The sequence below is a fragment of the Neofelis nebulosa genome, chromosome 9 (genome assembly GCF_028018385.1).
Source record: "Neofelis nebulosa isolate mNeoNeb1 chromosome 9, mNeoNeb1.pri, whole genome shotgun sequence".
In the NCBI taxonomy this organism is placed as follows: domain Eukaryota; kingdom Metazoa; phylum Chordata; class Mammalia; order Carnivora; family Felidae; genus Neofelis; species Neofelis nebulosa.
Window position 1 is genome coordinate 32,423,494 of NC_080790.1, and position 24,238 is coordinate 32,447,731.

The 24,238-nt window shown below is 38.0% G+C and overlaps 1 protein-coding gene across 6 annotated transcripts in view; it reads right to left on the bottom strand.

Annotated features, from left to right (window-relative positions):
• Positions 1-24,238, bottom strand: part of MAP4K3 (mitogen-activated protein kinase kinase kinase kinase 3) — a 209,286-nt gene that overhangs the window by 137,115 nt on the left and 47,933 nt on the right. For 5 of the 6 annotated variants that reach the window (XR_009248374.1, XR_009248373.1, XR_009248375.1 and 2 more), the window contains exon 2: positions 5,471-5,528. Coding sequence is in view for 2 of the 6 variants with exons in the window: in XM_058683127.1 (XP_058539110.1) it covers positions 5,471-5,528 (58 nt within the window). In the remaining 4 variants the exon portion in view is untranslated. Of the gene's footprint in view, positions 1-5,470; positions 5,529-24,238 lie in introns of those variants that run through there. The other variant, XM_058683128.1, reaches the window with a different exon arrangement.

Genomic DNA, 24,238 nt, shown 5'->3' on the forward strand with positions numbered 1-24,238 from the left:
CATGACCACACGATTTTCAACATTACCTTACTTTAGTTCATAAAGTATTTGTTTACATGTTTCACCACATGTTTACTATCTCTTTGAACTAAAATATAAGCTTTTCAAGGGTAAGAGTCTGCCTTATTTACCACTATTTGCCGGACAGTGAGACCACAGACTGGCACATAGTAGACACTGAATACATTTCTGTTAAATAACTGACATGAACAAGTTCTTCACAAAAAAAAATCCAATTGCCAGAAGACAAAGAAATGCCAATTAGTTAACAGGTATCAATTTCTGCCCAGTAGTAAAGATTTTATTTTAATGATACCCTTTGCGGGCAAAAGTATAGGGGGAAAAAAAACAGGAAATTTCAGGCACAACCTTCCTAGTATATATCATAACTCTTAAAAATGGACACATCTTCTGACCAGCTATGAATTCATCATGACAAAACCATGATGTATAAAAACAAAAGATATCCTCGCAGGTACACAGTAGTGCTGTTTCTAACCGTGAAAACTTACATGTTACAATCATTAAGGACAGAGTAAATAAATGTGATTTATATAACCAACTACTATGCAGCCAGCTAAAAAACCACTGGCATAAAAATGTTAACACGGAAAAATATTCATGAAATGCTTTTCAAACGAAAAGCAAATACACAAAATAAGTCCTTTATATGAATAAAGTGTACTCATATACATGCACATGTGTTTACATGTAAGGCAGGCGATGGCCAGGCCTGCTACAGGTCCGAGGAAGAAATGGAACTGCAAGAAATGGAACACAAAAGCACAGAACAGTGTCACAACAAATAACTGCCTTTTCTAACAGCAGCTGCACCACTTGCTGACTACAGATGATGTCACTCTCCAAGCCTGAAAGCATACATGATGGCAAACTAGGTTTTGTGGCTGACAAATTACTCACTGCACAGACCACCAGTGTAGCCCACCCTCTGCGAGGACCTGGGGACGCCCCGGTGAGCCATGTCCACTCACGTGCATCCTTATCTTACTTGTCCTCTGTGGTGCCTGTTCACTGGTTCAGTGGCAGGCAAGCAAATTAAGCCAATCTCGGTCGTGTACTCTTGCCAGTCTTTGAACTTCCACCAGCCCTTTGTGGTCTACATAACTGTGTGGTTCCTATATGTCTATGTATGTGTGGGTGTTTGTATATAAACATACAAGAAAATCCAGAGAATCGTCAGAAGTTGACAGTGTTCATACACCTGGAAGAATGACGAACGACGCTTAGTTTCTTCTTTTTATTTAACTGTATTTGTTGACAGGGTTCACACACTTGGTAGAATGATGAATGATGCTTAGTTTCTTATTTTTTGTTTAATTGTATTTTTTTTTTTACTTTCATTACACTCTATGTTAACTAACTGGAATTCAAACGAAAAGTTTAAAAAAATGTTACAGGCTTTGGTTAATCAAAGGATGACTAAGGAAACCAAATATAAATTAAAGCCACATGAATAAGACTGTAAGTCCCAGTGACATAAACAGACTAACTTCACACTTAAGCAAACAATTTTGTCCACATGTCTGAATAAGTCTTCATTTAGTGTCAGATTCAAACTGGATATCAGCTGCTTAAAAAAAAAAAAAAAGGAACAAAATAACAAACTTTGGATGTAATTCTTCATTACATACACTTAAGTATTTCAGATTTGGTTTTTGTTTTTCCAAAAATCATAGACAGTCCATCAGAATTTTAATTTAGAAAAATGTAAACATGCCACCATGAAGTTGTCTCCCTCCACCACACTCCAAATCTAGCCTGAATCTCATCAATCCTCTCAGGCTAACTACCAATTCGCAGAAGAACATATTAAATGACACCACAAGGAGGCAATCAGCAAAATCCAGACTGAGGGAATAATTCTACATGACAAACAACCTAGTTTTTTTTTCAGCAAAAATTGCAAGGAAAAAGAAGAGATTTTTTTTTTTAAAAGGAGAGATAAAGAAGGAATATACAAATGTAAAAGAAATTTGAGACATATCAACTAATTGCAGTACGTGGGACTTATTTGTTATTAGGAAACTTATTAAAGTTGTTGAAAGACAGCAATGGTATTGTGGTTATATATTTTGATCACTTTACTGAGGCATATTTTAAAATCATGTAATTCATCCATATCAAGAGTACAATTTAATAGTTTTTTTAGTAATCTACCAAGGTGTACAACCATTACTGTAAACCAGTTTAGAGTATTACCCCAATAAGATTCCTCATGTCCATTAACTGTTAGTCCACACACACACACACACACACACACACACACACACACACCAGCCCACTAATCCACTTTCTGACTACAGATTTGCCTCTTCTGAACATTTCACATAGGAGGAATCATACACTGTGTGGTCTCTCGTGTCTGGGTCCTTCCACTTAGTTTTTAGGTTCATTTATTTCATTGCATACATCAGCAGTTTGTTTTTATTGCTGAATAATATTTCACTTTATAGACATATTTAGTCTCTTCATTTACCAGCTGATGGGCAGTTCTTTCCAACTTCAGGCTACTGTGAATAATGCTATTATGAACTTGTATGTGAAAGCCGTGCAGGCAGATGCACAAGAGAAGAACTGCTGGGTCATTTGGCAAATTAATGTTTAACTTTTTAAGAAAAACGCCAAACTGTTTTTCCAAAGTAGATGCACCATTTTACGTTCTTGTAAGGGTTCCTGTTTGTGGTTATACTTTGACTTCTTATCCTTTAGCCATACATGCTGAAATATTAATGATTTGATATTTGGGGTCTCATTCAAAATTACGAATGGGAGAAGGAGGGTGGTGGGTATAGATGGAATATGGTTAGTCATATCTCGAGAACTGGAGTACTGTTAGTAGTAATAACAGCTACCTACTATAGAAGGTACTACGGTACTTTGTTCCAGACACTGTTTTTTTTTTTTTTTTTTTTTTTTTAATTTTTTTTTTTCAACATTTTTAATTTATTTTTGGGACAGAGAGAGACAGAGCATGAACGGGGGAGGGGCAGAGAGAGAGGGAGACACAGAATCGGAAACAGGCTCCAGGCTCCGAGCCATCAGCCCAGAGCCTGACGCGGGGCTCGAACTCACGGACCGCGAGATCGTGACCTGGCTGAAGTCGGACGCTTAACCGACTGCGCCACCCAGGCGCCCCTTCCAGACACTGTTTTAAGTGCTTTAGATATATTAGCTCATTTAATCCCTACAACAACCTTAAGAGGAAGCTACTGTTATTAGTTCCATTTTAGACATCAAGAAACAGAACCAGAAAGCTTAAGCAATGTGGTAAAGCCAGGACTACAATCAAAGTAGCCTGGCTTTAGACCTGTGTTTTTAAACACCGGGCCATATATTTCAAGCTCACCAACAAGTGATATGTGAAATTAAAGTATTCAAAGTCAGGTGGCTTCTATGAAGATCTAGGTAGGGAATCCAATGTTAAGTAAACTAAAGGGTATATGTAGTAACATATAAATGATAATAACCCTGTTATCTCTGGATAGAACATGAATGATTTTTCTTCTTTTTATTTAATTGTATTTTCTACTTTTAAAACAATGATCAACATATGCATGACAGTTTAAGATTCACATCGTAACAACAGAAACATTGCATTAATCAGAAAACAAAGGACTTGATGAACAGAAAGATTTTTCAAGTTCCTAATTTTTTAAAGGAAGTTTTAAGAGGTACTGAACAGGTACCGTGTACCAGACACTAAGTTCAGTGCTATGGACACAAACTTGACCAAAAGCCTTGGAACAAAGAAAGGCATTTCTAGAATGACAATACAGACGTGGTTAAGTGCTCTTAGAGCAGAGGCAGGAAGACCTGAAACAGGAGACACTAAACTGATTGGAAGGAATGATGTATGTACAAACTGCTTCTAATTAGAGACGATTTCATCAATAACAGAGCCACTCCTTACTGATTACAAATGAAGACCCTGCTTCAAATGCCAAATCTTCACTTTTTTTTTTTTTTACCTCAGATTTCACCAACTTTAAATATCCCCTAAAAACAGAGGAGATTCAAAGAAAAAACTATCTTGTATGTTAGAGTATTAATTAGACTATACAAAATCTGTAAATATGTGTAACTGAGAAAGTATTTTTTCATTCATTATATTTAAGTGTGGTTTGATCACAGTCCATCAACACATCCTTAAATTTCATCTTAATGGCACTTCTAAAAAGTCTACTGATGATCTAAATCAAGGGCAGGAAAACTACAGCTGCAGGTGGCCTGGTTTGCTAAGAATGGCTAAGAATGGTTTTTACATTTTAGGGGGAGAAAGGAGACAGAGAGGGAGGAAAGAGGGGTAACTGTATGCAGAGACCACATATGGTCCACAAAGCCTAAAATACTTTACTATCTGGACTTTTCAAAAAAGAGTGCCCTCCTTAAAACAACAAAAACAGAAACAAAAAAACTACCAAATGGATTTCTGCTCACACCAGGAATAAAACTTGTTTTTACCAAATTCATGTATTATCAATTTGTTGTGAAGGAAGCCATCAGAAAGGCAGTACCATCACCGTGGAACTCAGTCTAGACACTTAGCACAACTACTTGTTTATGATAGAAAAGAGAAAAAAAGAGGAAGGATTTAAAAAAAAAAATTTTTTAATGAATGTTTATTCATTTTTGAAAGACAGAGAGAGACAAAGCACAAGCAGGGGTGGGGCAGAGAGACGGGGACACAGAATCTGAAGCAGGCTCCAGGCTCTGAGCCGTCAGCACCAGAGCACGAACCGCGAGATCATGACGTGAGCCAAAGTCAGACGCACAACCAACTGAACCACCCAGGCGCCCCGAAAAAGGACTTTTAAGAGAGGATAAACAAGGGTATGTAGTTAGCTCATAACGACATGGGTTTTGTAAAGGGTAGGGGATTTCAGAGAGAAAATATAGCTGAAGCAGAAAAAAAAAAAGCAGAGTCATCTAGAGGCTCTACAATAAGCTGCTCAAGTTGGAAGGTAACCTAGTATTACAATATTAATGACTCATAAAATGGGAGGGTTAGGTCTACTGAGAAAACAGAGGAGACCCAGAGAAGCTACCTGCCCAAGTTCACACAGCAAGAGTGTGGGACAGAAAGAACTGGACTACAGGCACTCCAATCTCAGTTCAGTGTTTTCCCCCTGGCATCACAATGCCCTCTCAGTACAGGACAGTGCTAACCTAGAAAAACAGCACTAGAGACTGGTGGCAAGTTGGCTCAACTGAGTTAGAAGGAACAGTCTCTTCAGGAGTTCTCCTCCTCCCCCCATTATGAGTTATTTTTTCAAGAAGAACTGAGTCAGGTGTCTACAGAACTCAAAGAGGAGGAGGAAAGAGTAGACCCCAGTTCTATTTCCCAGAAGATGTTAGGAACAATCAGAAAATGCTGACCAAACATCATTAAAATCAGCCTTAAAGATATGCAGTGGCTTACAGCAATAAGAAACATCAAATTTCAGTTTACCTGGTTCCAGTTTTATTACTTTAATTGCTGCCAATTCACCAGTGTTAACATTCCGTGCCTAAAAGAGAAGAAAAAATAACTGTAAAAAAAAGTTTTCATGAAAAACTTTATAAATGTCATTTTAGTTTACTGTTTATTTTCAGTTATACAGAAATAATTTTTAATGCAAGAACTGTAAAAGGGGTTTATATTTACAAAGCAAACAATATATTCTTTACAATGAATGCCAACATTAATTCAAGTGTAAATCTAATAACAGTGATAATAATAATTAACACATACAGAGACTTCAGGATGTGCCAGGCACTGTCCTAAGTATTTTTTCTTAATTCATTTATCCTCACAACAATCTTATGAGGTAGGTACTAATATTATATCCACTTTGCAGATGACAAAACTGAAGCACAGACAAGTTAAAGCACTTGCCGAGGCCATATTGCTAGTAAGCAACAGTAATGATTCTAATCCAAGAAGACTGATTTCAGAGTCTGAGCTTTTAAGCATTACACTTTATTGCCATTCATTCTAAGTCCATTTAAAATTTTGAATTGATTAACTAGCCTTAAACTTTTAATCTTAAAAATCTGAGAATATGAAAAGCTAATAATTTATAAGCATATAATAATATAAATATAAAAACAGCCCCCCCCCCCGCGCATCTGTTTAAACACAGCTGATGGTACAATCAATTCAGTGCAGTTCAGTACAAATCAAATATATTTCATGAGCCATATATTAAAAATAAAAATTATTTAAGAGATCAATCAATAACATTAAATTGCTGGTATTTACAACTGTAATTATGTAATAAGCTGAAGCTGTCTTTTCAATTTATATGCAAATGGCAGTAATTCTTTGTCAACTTAAAATGTTTTATAATTTGATCAGAACTTTCAAAATACTTGCAACTGTTACAACTGTTACATAAAACTGCTCACTGAAACTTAACTTTCATATCAGCCAATGAAGATCAATACACACAATTCACTGATCACAGAAAGATACAGTCCTGTGAGCTGAACTGCAACACTCTCATATTTTTTTTAATTTTATTTATTTTTAACTAATCTATACACCCAATGTGGGCCTTGAGCTCACAACCTCAAGATCAAGAATCACACACTCTGCCAACTGAGCCAGCAAAGCGCCCACAACACTTTCTTATTAATGGATTGGTGAAGATCAGTGAATCATCTACAAGCAATGATAGCAGCATTAACAATAGAACCCTTCTAAGAATACTGGGGCATTAAAAAGGTCAGATGATAATCTAGGAAGGTAGATATGGGGCACAGCCATTGCTGAAATATAAAATTTAACCTTTTAACTCAAAGGTATTAAAAAGATCTCCCCCTACTGGGGTGCCTGGCTGGCTGAATTGGAAGGGCATGTGATTCTTGATCTTAGGGTTATGAATCTGAGCCCCACAAAGACTGCAGAGATTACTTAAATAAATATTTTTATAAAAGAGAGATCTCCCCATATAAATTAAGAAAAAATTTTAACTGAAATTTGTAGGGAAAATTCATTCCTTCTGAAAAAATTCCCATAACCAATGAACACTTACCATGGCCAACTTATTATAAGCAGTACAAAACAGATTTGAACAGTTACTTCAAACTAAACTTAGTTTCTGTTAAATGAGATAGACATTTCAATATAGTGCTAGATAAGTGCTCATTCCCTTCTCTTGAATGAGAAGATACACACACACACACACACACACACACACTGAAACAGAAATAAAATCAGAACACCATTCTGGGAGCATTTTGTGAAGGGCCAGCAAAGTGTACCTGTACAATACTCAGGTATATCACAGAAACAGGACTCATAAATCTTCTCAAACATTATCACAACTACTTGCTTTTTCTCCTCACACTTCATGAACCTGCCCTGTCAGGCTCCCCCTAGACACTCTGTCCTCTAACCCCCATCTTTGCTAGCACTTCTCCAAACAAACTAAGACAAGATGCTACTCTCCCCACTTCTCAATTCTCCATTTAAAAATCCTGCCATGGTTTTATTTTCTGTTCACGCAAAGAAATTCAGGGTCGCATGGGTGGCTCAACTGGTTAAGCGTTCGACTTCAGCTCAGGTCATGATCTCACGGTTCATGAGTTTGAGCCCCACACTGGGCTCGCTCCGAGCCTGGAGCCTGCTTTGGATTCTGTGGTCTTCCTCTCTCTCTGCCCCTCCCCCATTCATGCTCTCTGTCTCTCTCTCTCTCTGTCTCTCTCTCAAAAATAAACATTTAAAAAAAGAAAGGAAGGAAGGAAGGAAGGAAGGAAGGAAGGAAGGAAGGAAGAAAGAAAGAAAGAAAGAAAGAAAGAAAGAAAGAAAGAAAGAAAGAAAGAAAGAAAGAAAGAAAGAAAGAAAGAAAGGAAGAAAGAAAATCAGAGTATGGGTGATTCCATTACAGAAGAGCAGAGAGAATATGAACTCACAGAAAGCCAGGATGATTTTTTATAGCTGAAATTTTGTTTCTAATTGACCACAAGAGGGCACAGTGTCTACTGACAACACAAGTTACAGAGAGTGTCCAAAATGGCTACTGTACACAATGTACAACTCTCTTCTAAAAACAGATTTACTAATAGTTAACACCAGCACATATTTAACAGAGAAACTGGGACAGCAAACTATCAGTAGCACTTATCAGACTGAAGTCAATGTTTACTACAGGCGTGACTTCAGATATAATTTTTCAAAATTTAAATCATTCCAGAATTTTAAGGATAACAAACGAGTCCTTAAAATTATGATTCTTTAGAATGAACAAAAAAACAGAAGACACCTAATGATTACTACCTTTTTTTTTTACCTTCTGAAATATTTTCCAGTATGTAACTTTATTTGACAGAACTAAGGTAATTCACAAAAAGAAAAATTACAACAAAAAACCCAGACAAGTTGAATTTCTGAGCTTTTCTGCATCAAAATGCAGCAGACAGACATTTATTAACAAAAAGTCTTTAAAGCATTATGATTCATCAAGAATCTTGGTTTTGGGGTTCCTGGGTAAGCTCAGTTGATTAAGCAAGTGTCAGATTCTTTGATCTCAGGGTCCTGAGATTGAGCCCCATGTGGATCGAGCTCCACACCCTGCATGGAGCCAGCATAAGATTCTCTCTCTCTCCCTGTCCCTCCCCTGCTTGCATACGAGCTCCTGCACTCGCTCGCTTGCTCTCTCTCAAAAAAAAAAAAAAAAAAAAAAAAAATTCTTGGTCTTCTAGCTAAATCATGTTTTGCTGTCTCTAAATTTACAATGGTCAAGATTATATACGGAGTTAAATATAAAAAGTAATAGTATCTCTTATACTCTGCAACTACTAATCTTTTTGCAATCACCCAGAGCAATTTATTAGGAAGAAAATGAGAACAAGGTAAATATTATAAAATATTGCCATGTACAAAGTTAAAAAAATTTTTTTTTAAGTTTTACTTACTTATATTGAGAGAGAGAGAAAGTACAAATGGGGAAGGGGCAGAGAGAGAGGGAGAGAGAAAATTCCAAGCAGGTTCTGCACTGTCAGCACAGAGCCTGATGCAGGGCTGAAACCCACAAACCATGAGATCATGGCCTGAGCCAAATCATGAGTCAGACGTTCAACTGAATGAGCCATTCAGGCACCCCTAAAGTTAAAATTTTTTTTTTATTTTTATTTTTTTAACATTTATTTATTTTTGAGACAGAGAGAGACAGAGCATGAACGGGGGAGGGGCAGAGAGAGAGGGAGACAGAATCGGAAGCAGGCTCCAGGCTCCGAGCCGTCAGCCCAGAGCCTGACGCGGGGCTCGAACTCACGGACCGCGAGATCGTGACCTGAGCCGAAGTCGGACGCTCAACCGACTGAGCCACCCAGGTGCCCCTAAAAATTTTTTAATTCAGTATCAATAATGTGAAAATTTCAGACTTACTCAGGGCAGAAAACTGAGGATAAATATTCTTAGCATCTAGACCTAGGAGTTGTCTGCCACATCACTGGCTTGCCCACCATTCTTCACTTATTTTGAAAGTGATATTCAGATCATGTTGTTCTTGAATGGAAAACTCTTCAGGAATACACACCATTGTTTTAAAGACAAAATTCAAGGGGCACCTAGGTGGCTCAGTCAGTTAAGCATCTGACTCTTGCTTTGGGCTGAGGTCATGATCTCGTGGTTGGTGAGATCTAGCCCTGCACAGGGCTCTGCACTTGGGATTCTCTTTGCTTCTACCCAACTCCTGTGCGAAAGGAAGGAAAGGAAGGAAAGGAAGGAAGGAACCCTTTTTATAAAGACAAATCTCAAATTCCTTGTCAAGAGAATTTAAATTTTTCACTAATTACAACACTTTTCATAACAGCTTTTATTGAGATATAATTCACATACCATAAAGTTTACCCTTTCAGTGCATACAATTCAGTGGTTTTAAGTACATTCACAGTTTCATAACCATCACTGCTTTCTAACTTTGGAACTTCTCATCACCCCAAAAAGAAACCCTACGCCAATCAATTAGCAGTCACTCCCTATTCCTCCTCCTCCCAGTTCCTGACAGCTACTGGTCTACTTTCTACCTCTATGGAGTTGACTACTCTGGATAGTTCATAAAAATAGGATTATACAAAATGTGGTCCTTTGTGACTGGCTTCTTTCACTGAGCATAACATTTTCCGGTTCACTCATGATGTATGGTGTATCAGTGCATGATTCCTTTCGTTACTGAATATACTCCACTGTATGGAAGTACCACAATTTATTTATCGATTTGTCAGCTGAAGGATATTTAGGCTGTTTCCACTTTGGGGCTATTATGAATAATGCTTCTATGAATGTTAGCATACACATTTTTGTTTCTAATTCTCTTGGGTACAGACAGACCTAAGAGGGGAAGTGCCGAATCACATGGCAACTCTATGTTTAGCTTTTTGAAGGACTGTCAAACGTTTCTCCAAAGTGGCAGCACCATTTTATATTGTCACCAGCAATACACAAGGGTTCTATATCTCCACATCCTTGCCAACATTTGTTGTTACGTTTTTTATTTCAGCTGTCCTAGTGGGTGTGAAGTAGTATCTCATTGTGGTCTGAGTTGCAGTTCACTAATGACTAATGATGTTGAGCATCTTTTTATGCTCACTGGCCATCTGAATATTTTCTTTGGAGAAATGTCATATTCAACTTTTGCCCATTTTTGTGTTGTCTTTTTATTACTGACCTAGAATTCTTTATAGATTGTGATGTAAGTCTCTTATCAGTTACATGATTTGCAAATATTTAATCCCAACCTGTGGATTGTCTTGATTTTCTTGATGGTGTTCTTTGAAGCACAAAAGGTTTTAGTTTTGATCAAGTTTTTAAATTTATTTTTTGTTGCTTGTGCTTTTGGTGTTATAGCTAAAAAACTAATGTCTAGCCCAAGGTCCCCAAAATTTTTTTCTTATCTTTTCTTCTAAGCATCTTAAAATTTTAGCTCTTCCATTTAGATCTATGATCCATTGTGAGTGAATTTTGGCATGGCGTCCAGGAGAACTCCAATTTCATTCTTTTGCGTGCGTATATCTAGTTGAGAAATATAGCATTTTAACTATAAAACTCTCTACTATATTGCCCCCGTCACTTCCTAATTTGCACTTTTGTGCTGCAGCCAAACTAAACAACTTGCCATTCCCCAATGCTATCCACACGTTTGCCCTTTGGAACATACTGCCGAGACGAATGCTTGCCCCAACTCCTTCCTGGGCCTAACTCCTAGATAATCCTTTAAAGCTCAGCTTAGGTCATCATCACTTCCCCCATGCCTTTTTCCCTATCTCTATTCTGGCTTGGACATCCCAAACACACATACTCCCAAAGATCCTGGGTAACCTTTCTCAAATGGGAGTGGGCCTGGTTAGGAAGTCCTACAGATCTAGAACTGGTCTCAGTTTAGAGGGGATTTTGCAAACTGTTATGATTCAAAGGTATCCCAGAAGTCAGCTTGGTTCAGTCAGCCTTTTAGAGGCCATTCATGATGGAATTTGGGAAAGGATTTTTCTGAGATAATTTCACGCTGACTACTGCACCATCTCCAACTATCAGAAAAATATCCCCTGAGTGTGAGAGTGGGAGTAAACAACATAATCCAGAAGCAATCGTTAAGAAGCAAAAAGTATGCTACATACTATATAAAGTGAGTTAGAGACCATCACTACCAATAAAATAATCTGACCATTGACTACGACCAAGCACTTCCAGGTATTCAAAGCTTATACCTTAGAAAGGTTTGTCTGACATGAATATGAAGAAGAAAGGCTCAGAAATGGGAGTGAAGATATGTGAAGTTTAGTCCTGCCAGTAACTAGCAATGGGATCTGAACAAGTGATTTCCCTGTGTCTTCTTCCCAATTCTGTTCCCGCAATTTAAAAACAAGAAAGTGAATGGGGCGCCTGGGTGGCTCAGTCGGTTGAGCGTCCGACTTCGGCTCAGGTCATGATCTCCCGATCTGTAAGTTCGAGCCCCGCGTCAGGCTCTGTGCTGACCGCTCAGAGCCTGGAGCCTGTTTCAGATTCTGTATCTCCCTCTCTCTCTGACCCTCCCCCGTTCATGCTCTGTCTCTCTCTGTCTCAAAAATAAATAAACTTTAAAAAAAAATTAAAAAAAAATAAAAACAAGAAAATGAAGAAAGGCTATTTCTAACGTTCCTTACAAAGGTCAATGTTTACATCGAATAATTTAAGTCTAAATTAACAGATTCCATATACTAAACTAGCTACAACAACAACAACAACAAAACACCACCAGCGGTTTTCAATCAACAGATTTAAGACAGGAACCATAAATCTGTACTCAAAGCTACTGAGGTGCTTCTGACGTCCCACCAGGTCTGGAGACATGGTATAAGGCACTGTGCCAGGAGTTTCATAAAATAAATACCAACTTCTAAGTCTGAAAGGGGTGTTACAGGGATGGCTTTATGAAGGAGATTACCATTTAATCAGAGGTTTGCAAGATGGGCTGGATAACAACAAACACAGAAGAGGGATGGGAAAGAGGGCATAGGAAGAAAAGCATGAGCAAGGGCACTGGGACAGAAAACACGGGCTATTTTGAGTGTAAATGGAGGGCCAAGCCTCAGGGTACCTCCCATATAAATACTCCCTTACAGAGGGAGATGGCTAACCCACAGTCCCTGCTGAAGGAATAGTTTTGACTGCCTTTCCAGTTACTTGAACGAGTGTGAGCCTACCACAAGGGCAACTAAATACACTAGAAGACTGACAGCCAGAGTGATCTCAGTCCCTGGTTTGCTTAGGACACTCCTAGTTTATGCCTAAGTCCTAACAGAATTCTTAATAGTGCCCACTTTCATTCTCAAAATTATACTTAAATTTTTATTTAATTTGAATGGTAAAACACAAGGTCACTCCACCAGTAAACCCTGAGCTGACATGAAGAAAGGATATAGGCCAGATTCTCTAACATAGGGGTCAGCAAACATATCCATTTTGTTTTTTTAATTCCAGTGTTCTATTAGTTTCAGGTGCACAATACAGTGATTCAGCAGTTCTGTACATTACTCAGTGCTCATTATGATAAAGTATACTCTTAATCCCCTTCACCTATTTCACCCATCCCCTCCATTCACCTCACCTCTGGTAACCACCTATTTGTTCTCTGTAGTTAAGAGTCTGTTTCTTGATTTGAAACAGGTCCATTTTTATAAAGTTTTTCTAGAACACAGCCATGTGCATTTAAGTACTGTCCATGGCTGCTTTCACAATACAATGGTAGAGTTGAGTAGTTGAGAAGGAGACCATATGAAGTACCTGAAAGACCTACTATTGGGTTGTTTACAGGAAAAACTGGCTGACTCTCACTCTACAACAGCGTTGTCCAACAGGACTTTCTGCATTGATGGCAATGTTCTGTATCTGCATTGTGCAATAAATAGACTGCCACATGTAGTTATTGACCAACTAAAATATGTCTAGTACAACTGAAAAACTGAATTTTATATATTTGTGCATGCAGTAAAATATTTATATTTGGGAGTTTTAATTTTCTGAGGCATTACTACATTTAAAATATATTAGTTTCAGGTGTACAACATAACTTGATATATGTACATACCGCAAACTGGTTACCACAATAAATTTAGTTAACATCTACCACCACACGCACTTAAAAGTTCTTTTTTCTTGTGATGAGACCTTTTAAGAACGATTCTCTCACCATCTTCCAAATATACAATACAGAACTGTGATCACTGTAGTACATGCTGTAGATTACATCCCCAGGATTTATTTAGCTTATAACTGGAAAAAATCAACTTTAAAAAACATAGTTCTAGTAGTTTCAACACATGTATAGACTTGTATAACCATCATCACCAGCCAGAAGCAAAAAAGTTCCATTACTGCAAAAACTCCCTTGGAAGTTATATTCTTGCCTCCCCCAACCCTTGGCAACCACTGACTGGATCTTTGCCACTACAGTTCTGTCTTTTCAAGAATTTCATATAAATTTAAACATTCATTATGTAACTTTTTAAAAAAAGTTTTAATGTTTATTTATTTTTGAGAGATATGCAGAGCATGGGCAGGGGAGGGGCAGAGAGAGAGGGAGACACAGAATCCGAAGCAGGCTCCAGGCTCTGAGCTGTCAGCACAGAACCCGACGCAGGCCTCAAACTCACGAACCATGAGCCAAAGTCAGACGCTTAACCGACTGAACCACCCAGGCGCCCATCATCATGTCACTTTTTGAAACTGTCTTCTTTCACCAAATGGCTGCATGTACTGTTAGTTCATTCCTTCTCATTTTTTAGTAGTTTTCTATTGTATGGATATTACCACCATTCATCCACCACCAGTGAAAGGACATACTAGTTTTAGTTTTTGGTGACTATGAATCAAGCTTCCTAGAAATTTGAGTACAGGTTACAAAAATACCCCAGAGTGAAACTGGGTCATATGATAGGTATATGTTTAACTTTGTAAAAAACTATCAAACTCTTTCTAAAGTAGCCATACCATTGTCCATTTCCAGCAGCAATTTATGAGTGTCCCAGTTGTTCTACATCCTTGCCAGTAACTGGTATTATACTTTTAATTTTGGCCATTCTAACAAGTGTGTAATGGCATGTTGTGGTGGTTTCAGTTTGCACTTCCCTAATGGCTAATGATGTTGAATATCTATTCATGTGCTCACTTGCCATCCTTTGGTGAAGTGTGTTCTAATCTTTTTCCTATGTTTTAATTGGGATGTTTATTTTCGTATTGTTGAGTTTTGAGAGTTCTTTACACATTCCAGATACAAGTTCTTTTCATTCTCTTAATAGCATCATTTGCAGAGTGTTATGGCTGAATTGTGTGCATTCATTCCTAAAATTCGTATGTTTTAGTCCTAACCCCCAATACCTTAGAATGTAACTGTATTTGGAGACAGCCCTTTTAAAGAGGTAATTCAGGTTAAATGAAGCCATACGGGTGGCTCTAATCCAGTAGGGCTAGCGTTCTTACAAGAACAGGAAGGGATCCAGAGATGTGCACGCACAGTGAAAAGACCATGTGAGAAACAGCAAGAAGGTGGCCACCTGAAATCTATGGAGAGACTGAGGAGAAGCCAACTCTACCAACACCTTGATCTTGAATTTCCAGTCTCCACAACTGCGAGAAAATAAAATTTCAATTGTTTGAGCCTCCCAATCTGTGGTACTTTGTTATGGCAGCCCTAGTAAACTAATACAGAGAGTAAAAGTTTATATTTTTTATAAAGTCTAATTTATCCACTATTTTTTTTCATGGATTGTGCTTTGGTGTCATGTCCAAAAAAATCTTTTTGCTCAATCCCAATTTTCTCCTGTGCTTTCTTCTAAAAAAGTTTCACATTTAGATTTGATACATTTTACTTTAATTTTTCTTTAAGGTGGGACACTTAGGTCGAGGTTTTTTGTTTTTGCAGGAATATGTCCAACTGTTCTGTTTGTTGAAACGACTATCCTTCCTGCATTGAACTGCCTTTCACCTCTGTCAAAATCAGTTGGCTATACCTGTGTGGGTGTATTTCTGGATTCTATATAGATCCACTGATCTTGTGTCTATCCCTTACTAATACTACACGCAGTCTTGATTCCTGTAGCTTTACAAAAAGTCTTAAAAATTAATTATTATGTGATCCTCTTTTTCTTTTTCAAAGTTGCTTCAGCTATTCAAGGTCTTTTGCCTTTCCCTATACATTTTAGAATCGACCTGTCTGTATATATATTTTTTAATCCTGCTGGGATTATTTGGAATTGCATTAAATCTATAAATCAATTTGGAGAGAACTGGTATCTTTACTATGTAGTCTTCCAATCCATGAACACCAATCTCTGTTTAGGTTTTCTCTGGTATCTTTCATCAGTGTTTTACAGTTAACAGCATACAGATCCAACACATTATTTTCATTTTAATAGTCATGTGTAGCTAGTGACAACTATATTAGACATCACAGGTCTAAAAAGTGTGAACTTGGAAATCCTGAGAAACAGTACCACTACACAATGTAACCCAGTGTGAAAACTATGCCATAAAATTATGCCAGGGTCTTAGCAAGCAAGACCTTTGGCAAAGTAAAGATTTGAAGAAGTAGAAAAGATACTATGAGGAGATAGTTAATAAAGAACAGAGAATAGAACAAATGCGCAGAAAAAAATTATAAGAGACCATGAGAAAGGAACAGATCTCCAAAGCTGCCTTGAGTTCCTGACAACTTTCCAGTTTCATATCACACGTTATCTTTACAATAGCCTCTATTTTCCAGAATCACCTTAAATCGCTCTTTATTTCTTAAAACCAGATTTTAAAAAAATTTTTTTGTTTTATTTTAGTGACAGAGCATGAATGGGAAAGGAGCAGGAGAGAATCTCAAGCAGGCTCCACACTTAACATGGAGCCACACACGGGGCTCAATCCCACAACCCTGGGATCACGACCCGAGCTGAAATCAAGAGTCAGACGCTCAACTGACTGAGCTACCCAGGTGCCCCTTTAAAACCAGATGTTTAAAGATCTAAATTTCTGGGACTATATGGTGCTAATTAAAAAAAAAAAAAAAACCAGATTGAGACTATCATGCTAACTTTTTGTGAAAAATGCACTTAGCAGGGGCGCCTGGAGGGCTTAGTTGGTTAAGTGTTCGACTTCAGCTTAGGTCATGAGCTCAGGTCATGATCTCATGGTCCAGGAGTTCAAGCCCTACCTCTGGCTGTCTGCTGTCAGCGCAGCTCCCCTTTTGCAATCTTCTGTCTCCCTCTTTCTCTGCCCCTGCCCCACTTGTGCTCTCTCCCAGTCTCTCAAAAATAAACATTTAAAAAAAAATGCACTTAGCAAATGACTGCATGTAGTGGAAAATAATCTGTGCATGATAAAAGGCAACATAATAAATTATACTTCAAAATTTAATTCAGAATTCAAAGTGGGCTTATTCTGTATCAGTAACATTTTTCAATGGCAGACTACAAATGTCAATTTAACTACTAACACGGTTAAAACTTAACAGTGGCATTGAGTTTGGGAAAACATAAGGGTGCAGATAACCAAATTCCAACTTCCCATTATAGAAGCAACAGCAGCAGCATCTCTGGCCCAGTGGTGCTCAAACCCCAGTGTAAATAGAAATTACCTGAGGTTTTTGCTTTTGGATTTTTTGCTCAGCATTAGCTGAGATATGAGAATCCCTCATATTACAAATACCTAGATAAAGCAAATAAGATGCAACAAGTAAAGTCTTTATTTTGAGAGAGCAGGGGGGAAGGGTAGAGAGAGAAGGAGACAGAGAATCCCAAGTAGGCTCCAGGCTCAGCTCAGAGCCCAAGATGGGGCTCAAGCTCAGGAACCATGAGTTCATGACCTGAGCTGAAATCAAGAGTCAGACACTTAACCAGCTGAGCTACCCAAGTGCCCCACAACAAATACTCTTTTAAATGCACTGCTAAACTCACAAGAAATCCACAGACAGCAAAAACAAAGAGAAAATAGTAATTAATCAAAAATATCTGTTGAATGTGTTTATTTAATGAAATTAGAGTGGTGCGCAAGAGCTAAAACCATGATCTTAGCTCAAACTTCAAATATAGAGACTTGAGGGGCGCCTGGGTGGCTCAGTCAGTTGAGCGACTGACTTCAGCTCAGGTCATGATCTCACAGCTTGTGAGTTTGAGCCCCGCGTCGGGCTCTGTGTTGACAGCTCAGAGCCTGGAACCTGCTTCGGATTCTGTGTCTTCCTCTCTCTCTGCCCTTTCCCCACTCGCACTCTGTCTCTCTCAAAAATAAATAAACATTAAAAAAAATTAAAAAAAAAAACAAATATAGAGACTTGAATTTTGATTTTTATTAGATGTGATGAAAGGTGGAACTGAGACCACTACTTAAAACCAGCAATACCCGTGAAAGGCCTCACCCTTCAGTGAATGAGTAGGTATGGGGGCTGGGCATGTCTGGCCACTGACGAAGAGAGCAAATAAAAACACAACCATATGAATCAGGACTTCACGGGAATGGGGTCCAGTGAAAATTATTACAAGCCTGTTCTCAGTTAAGTATAAATTTACACTTCTTACAAGGACCAGGGCCTCAAGCCAATAAATGAATTTCAGCTGTTTCTAGGTTGGTGGTAATGCAAGGCACCTGTCAGAAAGAGAAGCAAATTCTCTGCATGAAGTCAAACATACCTTCAACCCACATCCCAGGAGATTCCTAAATATGACTATTATCCAAATAGGAAATTAACAAAATTATCAAACCAAAAGGAAACAAACTACCACAGCAGCAAAAGCTATAAAAAACAGAATTAAACCTACAAGAAATTAAAAATTTGGAATTTACAGATATATAATATAAAATTACAATTAGGTATGCCTTAAAAGTTTACAGAAATTGGGGCACCTGGGTGGTTCAGTTGGTTGAGTGGTTGACTTGGGCTCAGGTCATGATCTCATGGTTTGTGAGTTCAAGCCCTGCACTGGGCTAACTGCTGTCAGCACAGAGCCGACTTCGGATCCCCTATCTTTCTCTGCCCCTCCCCTCTCCCACTCTCAAAATATAAAATAAAAATGTACAGAAATAAAATACTGAATATATAGGCCAGAAATAAGAGGCTAACAAAAATGACTAGGCAGACAGGAAAAAAAAAAAAAACAAAAAACACCTAATAGAATTTCTGGGGAAAAAATACATAATCCTTGAAATTAAAAACCTAACTGGAGTAGACACAGAGAAAGAATCAGTAAACAAAATGACTGACCTGAATCAGGAAAGAAAGCCAAAGAAATAAAAGACATGAAAGAGATTAAGAGACATCTTAAAACCATCCCGTCTCATTAAATCTCATCTCAAGAAAGAGAGATTAACTTACATTTGATTAAAATTTCAGAAGGAAAGAACAGGAAAAAAATGGAGAAGCAGCAATACTTCAAGGGACATTGGCTGAAATTTTTCCAGAATAAAGAAAGGATGCCATATTCAGGAGACACTAAAAGTCCCAAGAAGGATAAAAAAAGAAATCCACATCCAGACACATCAGATGAAACTGCAAACCGCCAAAGGCAAGGAGGTGATCTTTAAAATCAGACAGAGAAAGGTTCCTATAAAGGAACAACAATTAGACTTCTCAGAAAAATAATAAAGGTCGGAATAATACTCTGGTAAGAGTAATTAAGTCATTTAGAACTGCATTCCTAGGTAAAAACATCATTCAAGAAATAGGACAAAAAAAAAACCCATACATTTTTTGATAAAAACTGAGTTTACCACCAAAAGGCATGGAGTATATCCTTCTAAAGGTATAGTTCAAGATTTTAAAAAAAGTTTCAAGACAGTCTAAATGCCAAAAGGTGCAAAAATAAAGTAATTTGGCAATCTTGGGTTGATATAAACAAACACTGATGACTGTAGAGAGCAGTAATAATAATGTCTAATTTATGCCATTTTTAAAAAGATAGAACTCAAATACTGAACAAATGGCATGTAAATGGAAAGGTGTGATTGATATTAAAGGGCTCTCGGGAATGTGTATTATTTAGGAGGTGTGTAGAGTTAGCGAGTAATGTGAGGTCTTCAATTAGATACATGTATTAATAAGAGTAACTTCTCGAATAGTAGAAGAAGTATACAGCAGTGATGCTTTATTAGGGAGGACACTAGCCCCCTGTGTTAGAAAGGACGTGTTTGGGAATGTGTGAAGGCATTCTGGGGATGACAACGCACTTGGTAGGTAGGAGCCAAGGATTTTAAAGGTCCTGCTGTGCCTATAAAGTGCCACAGAGTGGAAGTCTTAGCCAAAATGTCAATAGCCCTATAACAGTATGAAATAACATATACAACTACCAAAAATGGAATTTAAATAATTCGACATGGAAATTAAACAATAAAAATCACCTATAAATGTGCTTCAAGTCACAAATTCTTGGGCTCCCCCTATAACAGATTCTGAATCAACAGGTCTATGACGAGACCCAGGAACTTACAGTTTTAATAACCCCCGAGCAACTGTGATACAATCCAACAACCACACTCTGAGAAACACTACAGCTTAATGAAGGGGACGCGGCAGGTGAAGAGGGTTTCAGAGACTCCCGGTACAGGCAGAGGTTCCAGAGCAAGCACTGCCCACTGCTGAGGAGAAATCCAGCAGCAGGGGGTAGGTGGTGGCCATTCACCTGCACATACCATTAGGAGTCCCCAAATCAGAAACTGCAGATCAAGAAGAAAAGAATTTTTCTAAATTTAACAACAATAGAAGTAGAACAATGCTTTTCCACTACGTAAAATAAAATGTTCTTTAATTACTGGAAATGAAATTACAACAGAATGACTCAGGACACCATCAATAAACAATTCAATCCACAAACCATAAATGAACCACCTATAAAGCAGATGGTGGGAAGGCCTGTCTTCAGAAGCCCCGGCCACACTCTGACCTACACTCTTTGAGTAAATGCCCTTCATTCACTAATTCCTAACATCTAGGATGCGACTGCCACAGGACAGCAGAATAGTATTTCTGAAAGATATTAAATATATTCTGGAGGGGGGTGGGGGGAAAGAGTTTCTTGCACTGAAAATAATACTATATATTCTCTTCCTAGAGATTAACAATGTACAATAGTACATTAAACGAGTCTGAAAAGGGACACCTGGGTGGCTCAGTCAGTTAAGAGGCCAACTTCAGCTCAGGTCATGATCTCACGGTTTGTGAATTCGAGCTCCACATCAGCCTCTGTGCTGACAGCTCAGAGCCTGGATCCTCCTTCAGATTCTGTGTCTCCCTCTCTCTCTGCCCCTTCCCTGCTCATGCTCTGTCTCTTTCTCTCTCTCAAAAATAAACATTAAAAAAAAAGAGTCTGAAGAGTTTACAGTAAGGAAATCCATTTGCTTTTGACTCCACTCTCTCACCATGATTTGATTAAAAGGAACTCCCAATTCTTCCCCATTTTCATTAGCAAATTTAAGATTTAGAAAATGATGTTCACTTAAGTAAATGTTTTTTATTCCCTGCTGTATCCTCTGGCACCTAGGACAGTGTCTCGAACAGGAACTCAAAAGATGTTTGCCGAATGAGTAATTAATATCAGTTGCATGCTGGTAAATGTTTAAAAAATCAGTTTGGGGGAAAAGGAGAGAGCAAGCCTTGATTGGTGGTATTTTACATTGTAAACACTCCCACCATGGCTACCAGTTTGAAATCTCTGAACACAGAGTGGGAAAGAGATGCTCATAATCTCACTAGCACAAAAAGGCTCCAGAACATTAATGATTAAAATGCTGAGTATAGTTTATTTTATGGAAATACAGAGTTAACACCTCATAAACTAGTATTCCTGAGGAATGAAGACTGACTTTTCCAGGTAATGGGATGCTACGTTAGGTGGAAAAATGTACATTTTTTTTTCAATTCAAAGAAATACTATATATTTATTAAGTGTGTGGTACAAAACTTAGCATTTTCTGTTAACTCAGTATTGTCAATTACCTATAAACTGTCATAAAGTGATGCTTTCAAAGGTTACAGAGATATACAAAGCTAATTGTCCTTTACTAAATCATGGGTTCTTAACCTGGGACCCAAGAATAGGTTCAGGGAACCCAAGATGCCTCTGACACTGAATGCAAACTGATAATAAGTTAATGCATCTTTCTGGAAAGAAATTCTATAGTTTCCATCAGGTATCTCAAAGTGTCCATAACCCAAAGATTAAGACCCACTTTTCCAAGAAAGGAACTGAGAAGAACTACAAAAACAACCATAAAACAAGTAACAAAATGGCAATATGTACATACCTATAAATAATTACCTTGAATGTAAATAGACTAAATGTTCCAATCAAAAGACACAGGGTGATGGAATGGATAAAAAAGCAAGACCTATGTTTGTGCTGCCCAGGAGAGACTCATTTCAGACCTAAAGACACACACACAACAAAAGTGAAGGGATGGAAAAAGCATTTAGTATGCAAATGGAAGTGATAAGAAAGCCAGAGCAGCAGTACACATCGGACAACAAAGACTAAAAGACTGTAACAAGGGACAAAAAAGGACACTATATAATCACAAATGGAACAATCCAACAGGAAAATATAACAATTGTAAATTCTTATGTACCCAACATGAGAGCACCCAAATACATAAAGGAGCTAACAGTGAACATAAAGGAAGTAATCAATAGTAATACAATAATGGTTGGGGACTTTCACACCCCACCGACATCAATGGACAGAGCATCCAAGCAGATTATCAACATGGAAACAGTGGCTTTGAATGATACACTGGACCAGATGTATCTAATAGATATATTCAGAACATTCCATCCTAAAACAGCAGGATACATATTCTTTTCAAGTGCAAATGGAACATTCTCCAGAAGAGATCACATATTAGCCCACAAAACAAATCTCAGCAGGGGCGCCTGGGTGGCGCAGTCGGTTAGGCGTCCGACTTCAGCCAGGTCACGATCTCGCGGTCCGTGAGTTCGAGCCCCGCGTCAGGCTCTGGGCTGATGGCTCGGAGCCTGGAGCCTGTTTCTGATTCTGTGTCTCCCTCTCTCTCTGCCCCTCCCCCGTTCATGCTCTGTCCCTCTCTGTCCCAAAAATAAATAAAAAATGTTGAAAAAAAAAATTAAAAAAAAAACAAAAAAACAAAAAAACAAATCTCAGCAAATTCAAAAAGACTGAAGTCATACCATACATTTTTTTCATTTTTTTAAATGTTTATTTATTTTTGAGAGAGAGAGGGAGAGAGAATGAATGAGTATCCCAAGCAGGCTCCATGCTATGCTGTCAGTGCAGAGCTCAATGTGGGGCTCAAATCCACAAACCGTGAGATCATGACCTGAGCTGTAATCAAGAAGCTAATGCTTAACCAACTGAGCCACCCAAGGGCACCATCCATGCATGCATCTTTTCTGACTACAACACTATGAAAGTAGAAATCAACAACAACAACAAAATTCTGGGAAGAACACAAATATATGGAAGTTAAATAACATGCTACTCAACAATGAGTCAACCAAGAAATCAAAGAGGCAATCAAAAAATACATGAAGGCAAATAAAAATGAAAACACAATGGTCCAAAATCTTTGGGATGCAGCAAAAGCTGTACTAAGAGGGGAAGTTTATAACAATATAAGCCTACCTCAAGAAGAAAAAAATCTCAAATAAACAACCTAACCTTACACCTAAAGGAACTAGAAAAACAAGAAAAAACAAAAGCCAAAAATGGTAAAAAAAAAAAAAAAAGAAAAAAGAAAAACAATAAAGAGCAGAAATAAATGAAATAGAAACTAAAAAAAAAAAAATCAATGAAATCAGGAGCTAGTTCCTTGAAAAGAGCAACAAAATAAACCGCTTACCCAGACACACACACTCTCTCTTCTCTCTCTCTCTCTCTCTCTCTCTCTCTCTCTCTCTCTCTCTCACACACACACACACACACACACACACACACACACACACACACACAGAGTGAGGGGGAGGAGAGAGAGCACGCACAAACAAACAGAAACAGAAAAGAAAGGAGGGGGCACCTAGGTGGCTCAGTCAGGTGAGCATCCAACTCTTGATTTCGGCTCAGGTCGTGATCCCAGGGTCATGAAATCGAGCCCCACATGAGGCTCCGTGCTGAGCGTGGAGCCTGCTCAGGATTTTCTCTCTCTCTCCCCCTCAGCCCCACTCCCCCTCTTCGCCTCTTGCAAAACAAAAAGATTTTTAAAAAGAAGAGAAAGAAAAGAAAGGAGAAATAACCACCAACACCACAGAAATACAGAGGATTAGAGAGAATATTATGAAAAATTATATGTCAACAAACTGGACAACCTAGAAGAAATGGATAAATTTCTAGAAACATATAACCTCTCAAAACTGAATCAGGAAGAAACAGAAAATTTGAACAGACTGATTACCAGCAATGAACAGTAATCAAAAAATTCCCAAAAAGTCCAGGACCAGATGACATCACAAGTGAAGTCTACTGAACATTTAAGAAGAGGAGTTAATACCTGTTCTTCTCAAACTATTCCAAAAAAAAAACACAAAAAACAAAAAACAGAAGAGGAAGGAAAGCTTCCAAATTCATTCCACAAGGCCAGTGCTACCCTGATACCAAAACCAGATAAGGACACTACAAACCACAAGAGAACTACAGGCCAATATTTCTGATGAACACAGATATAAAAATCCTCAACAAAATATTAGCAAACCAAATCCAACAATATTTTTAAAAACAAAATCCAACATTCACCAAGATCAAGTGGGATTTATTCCTG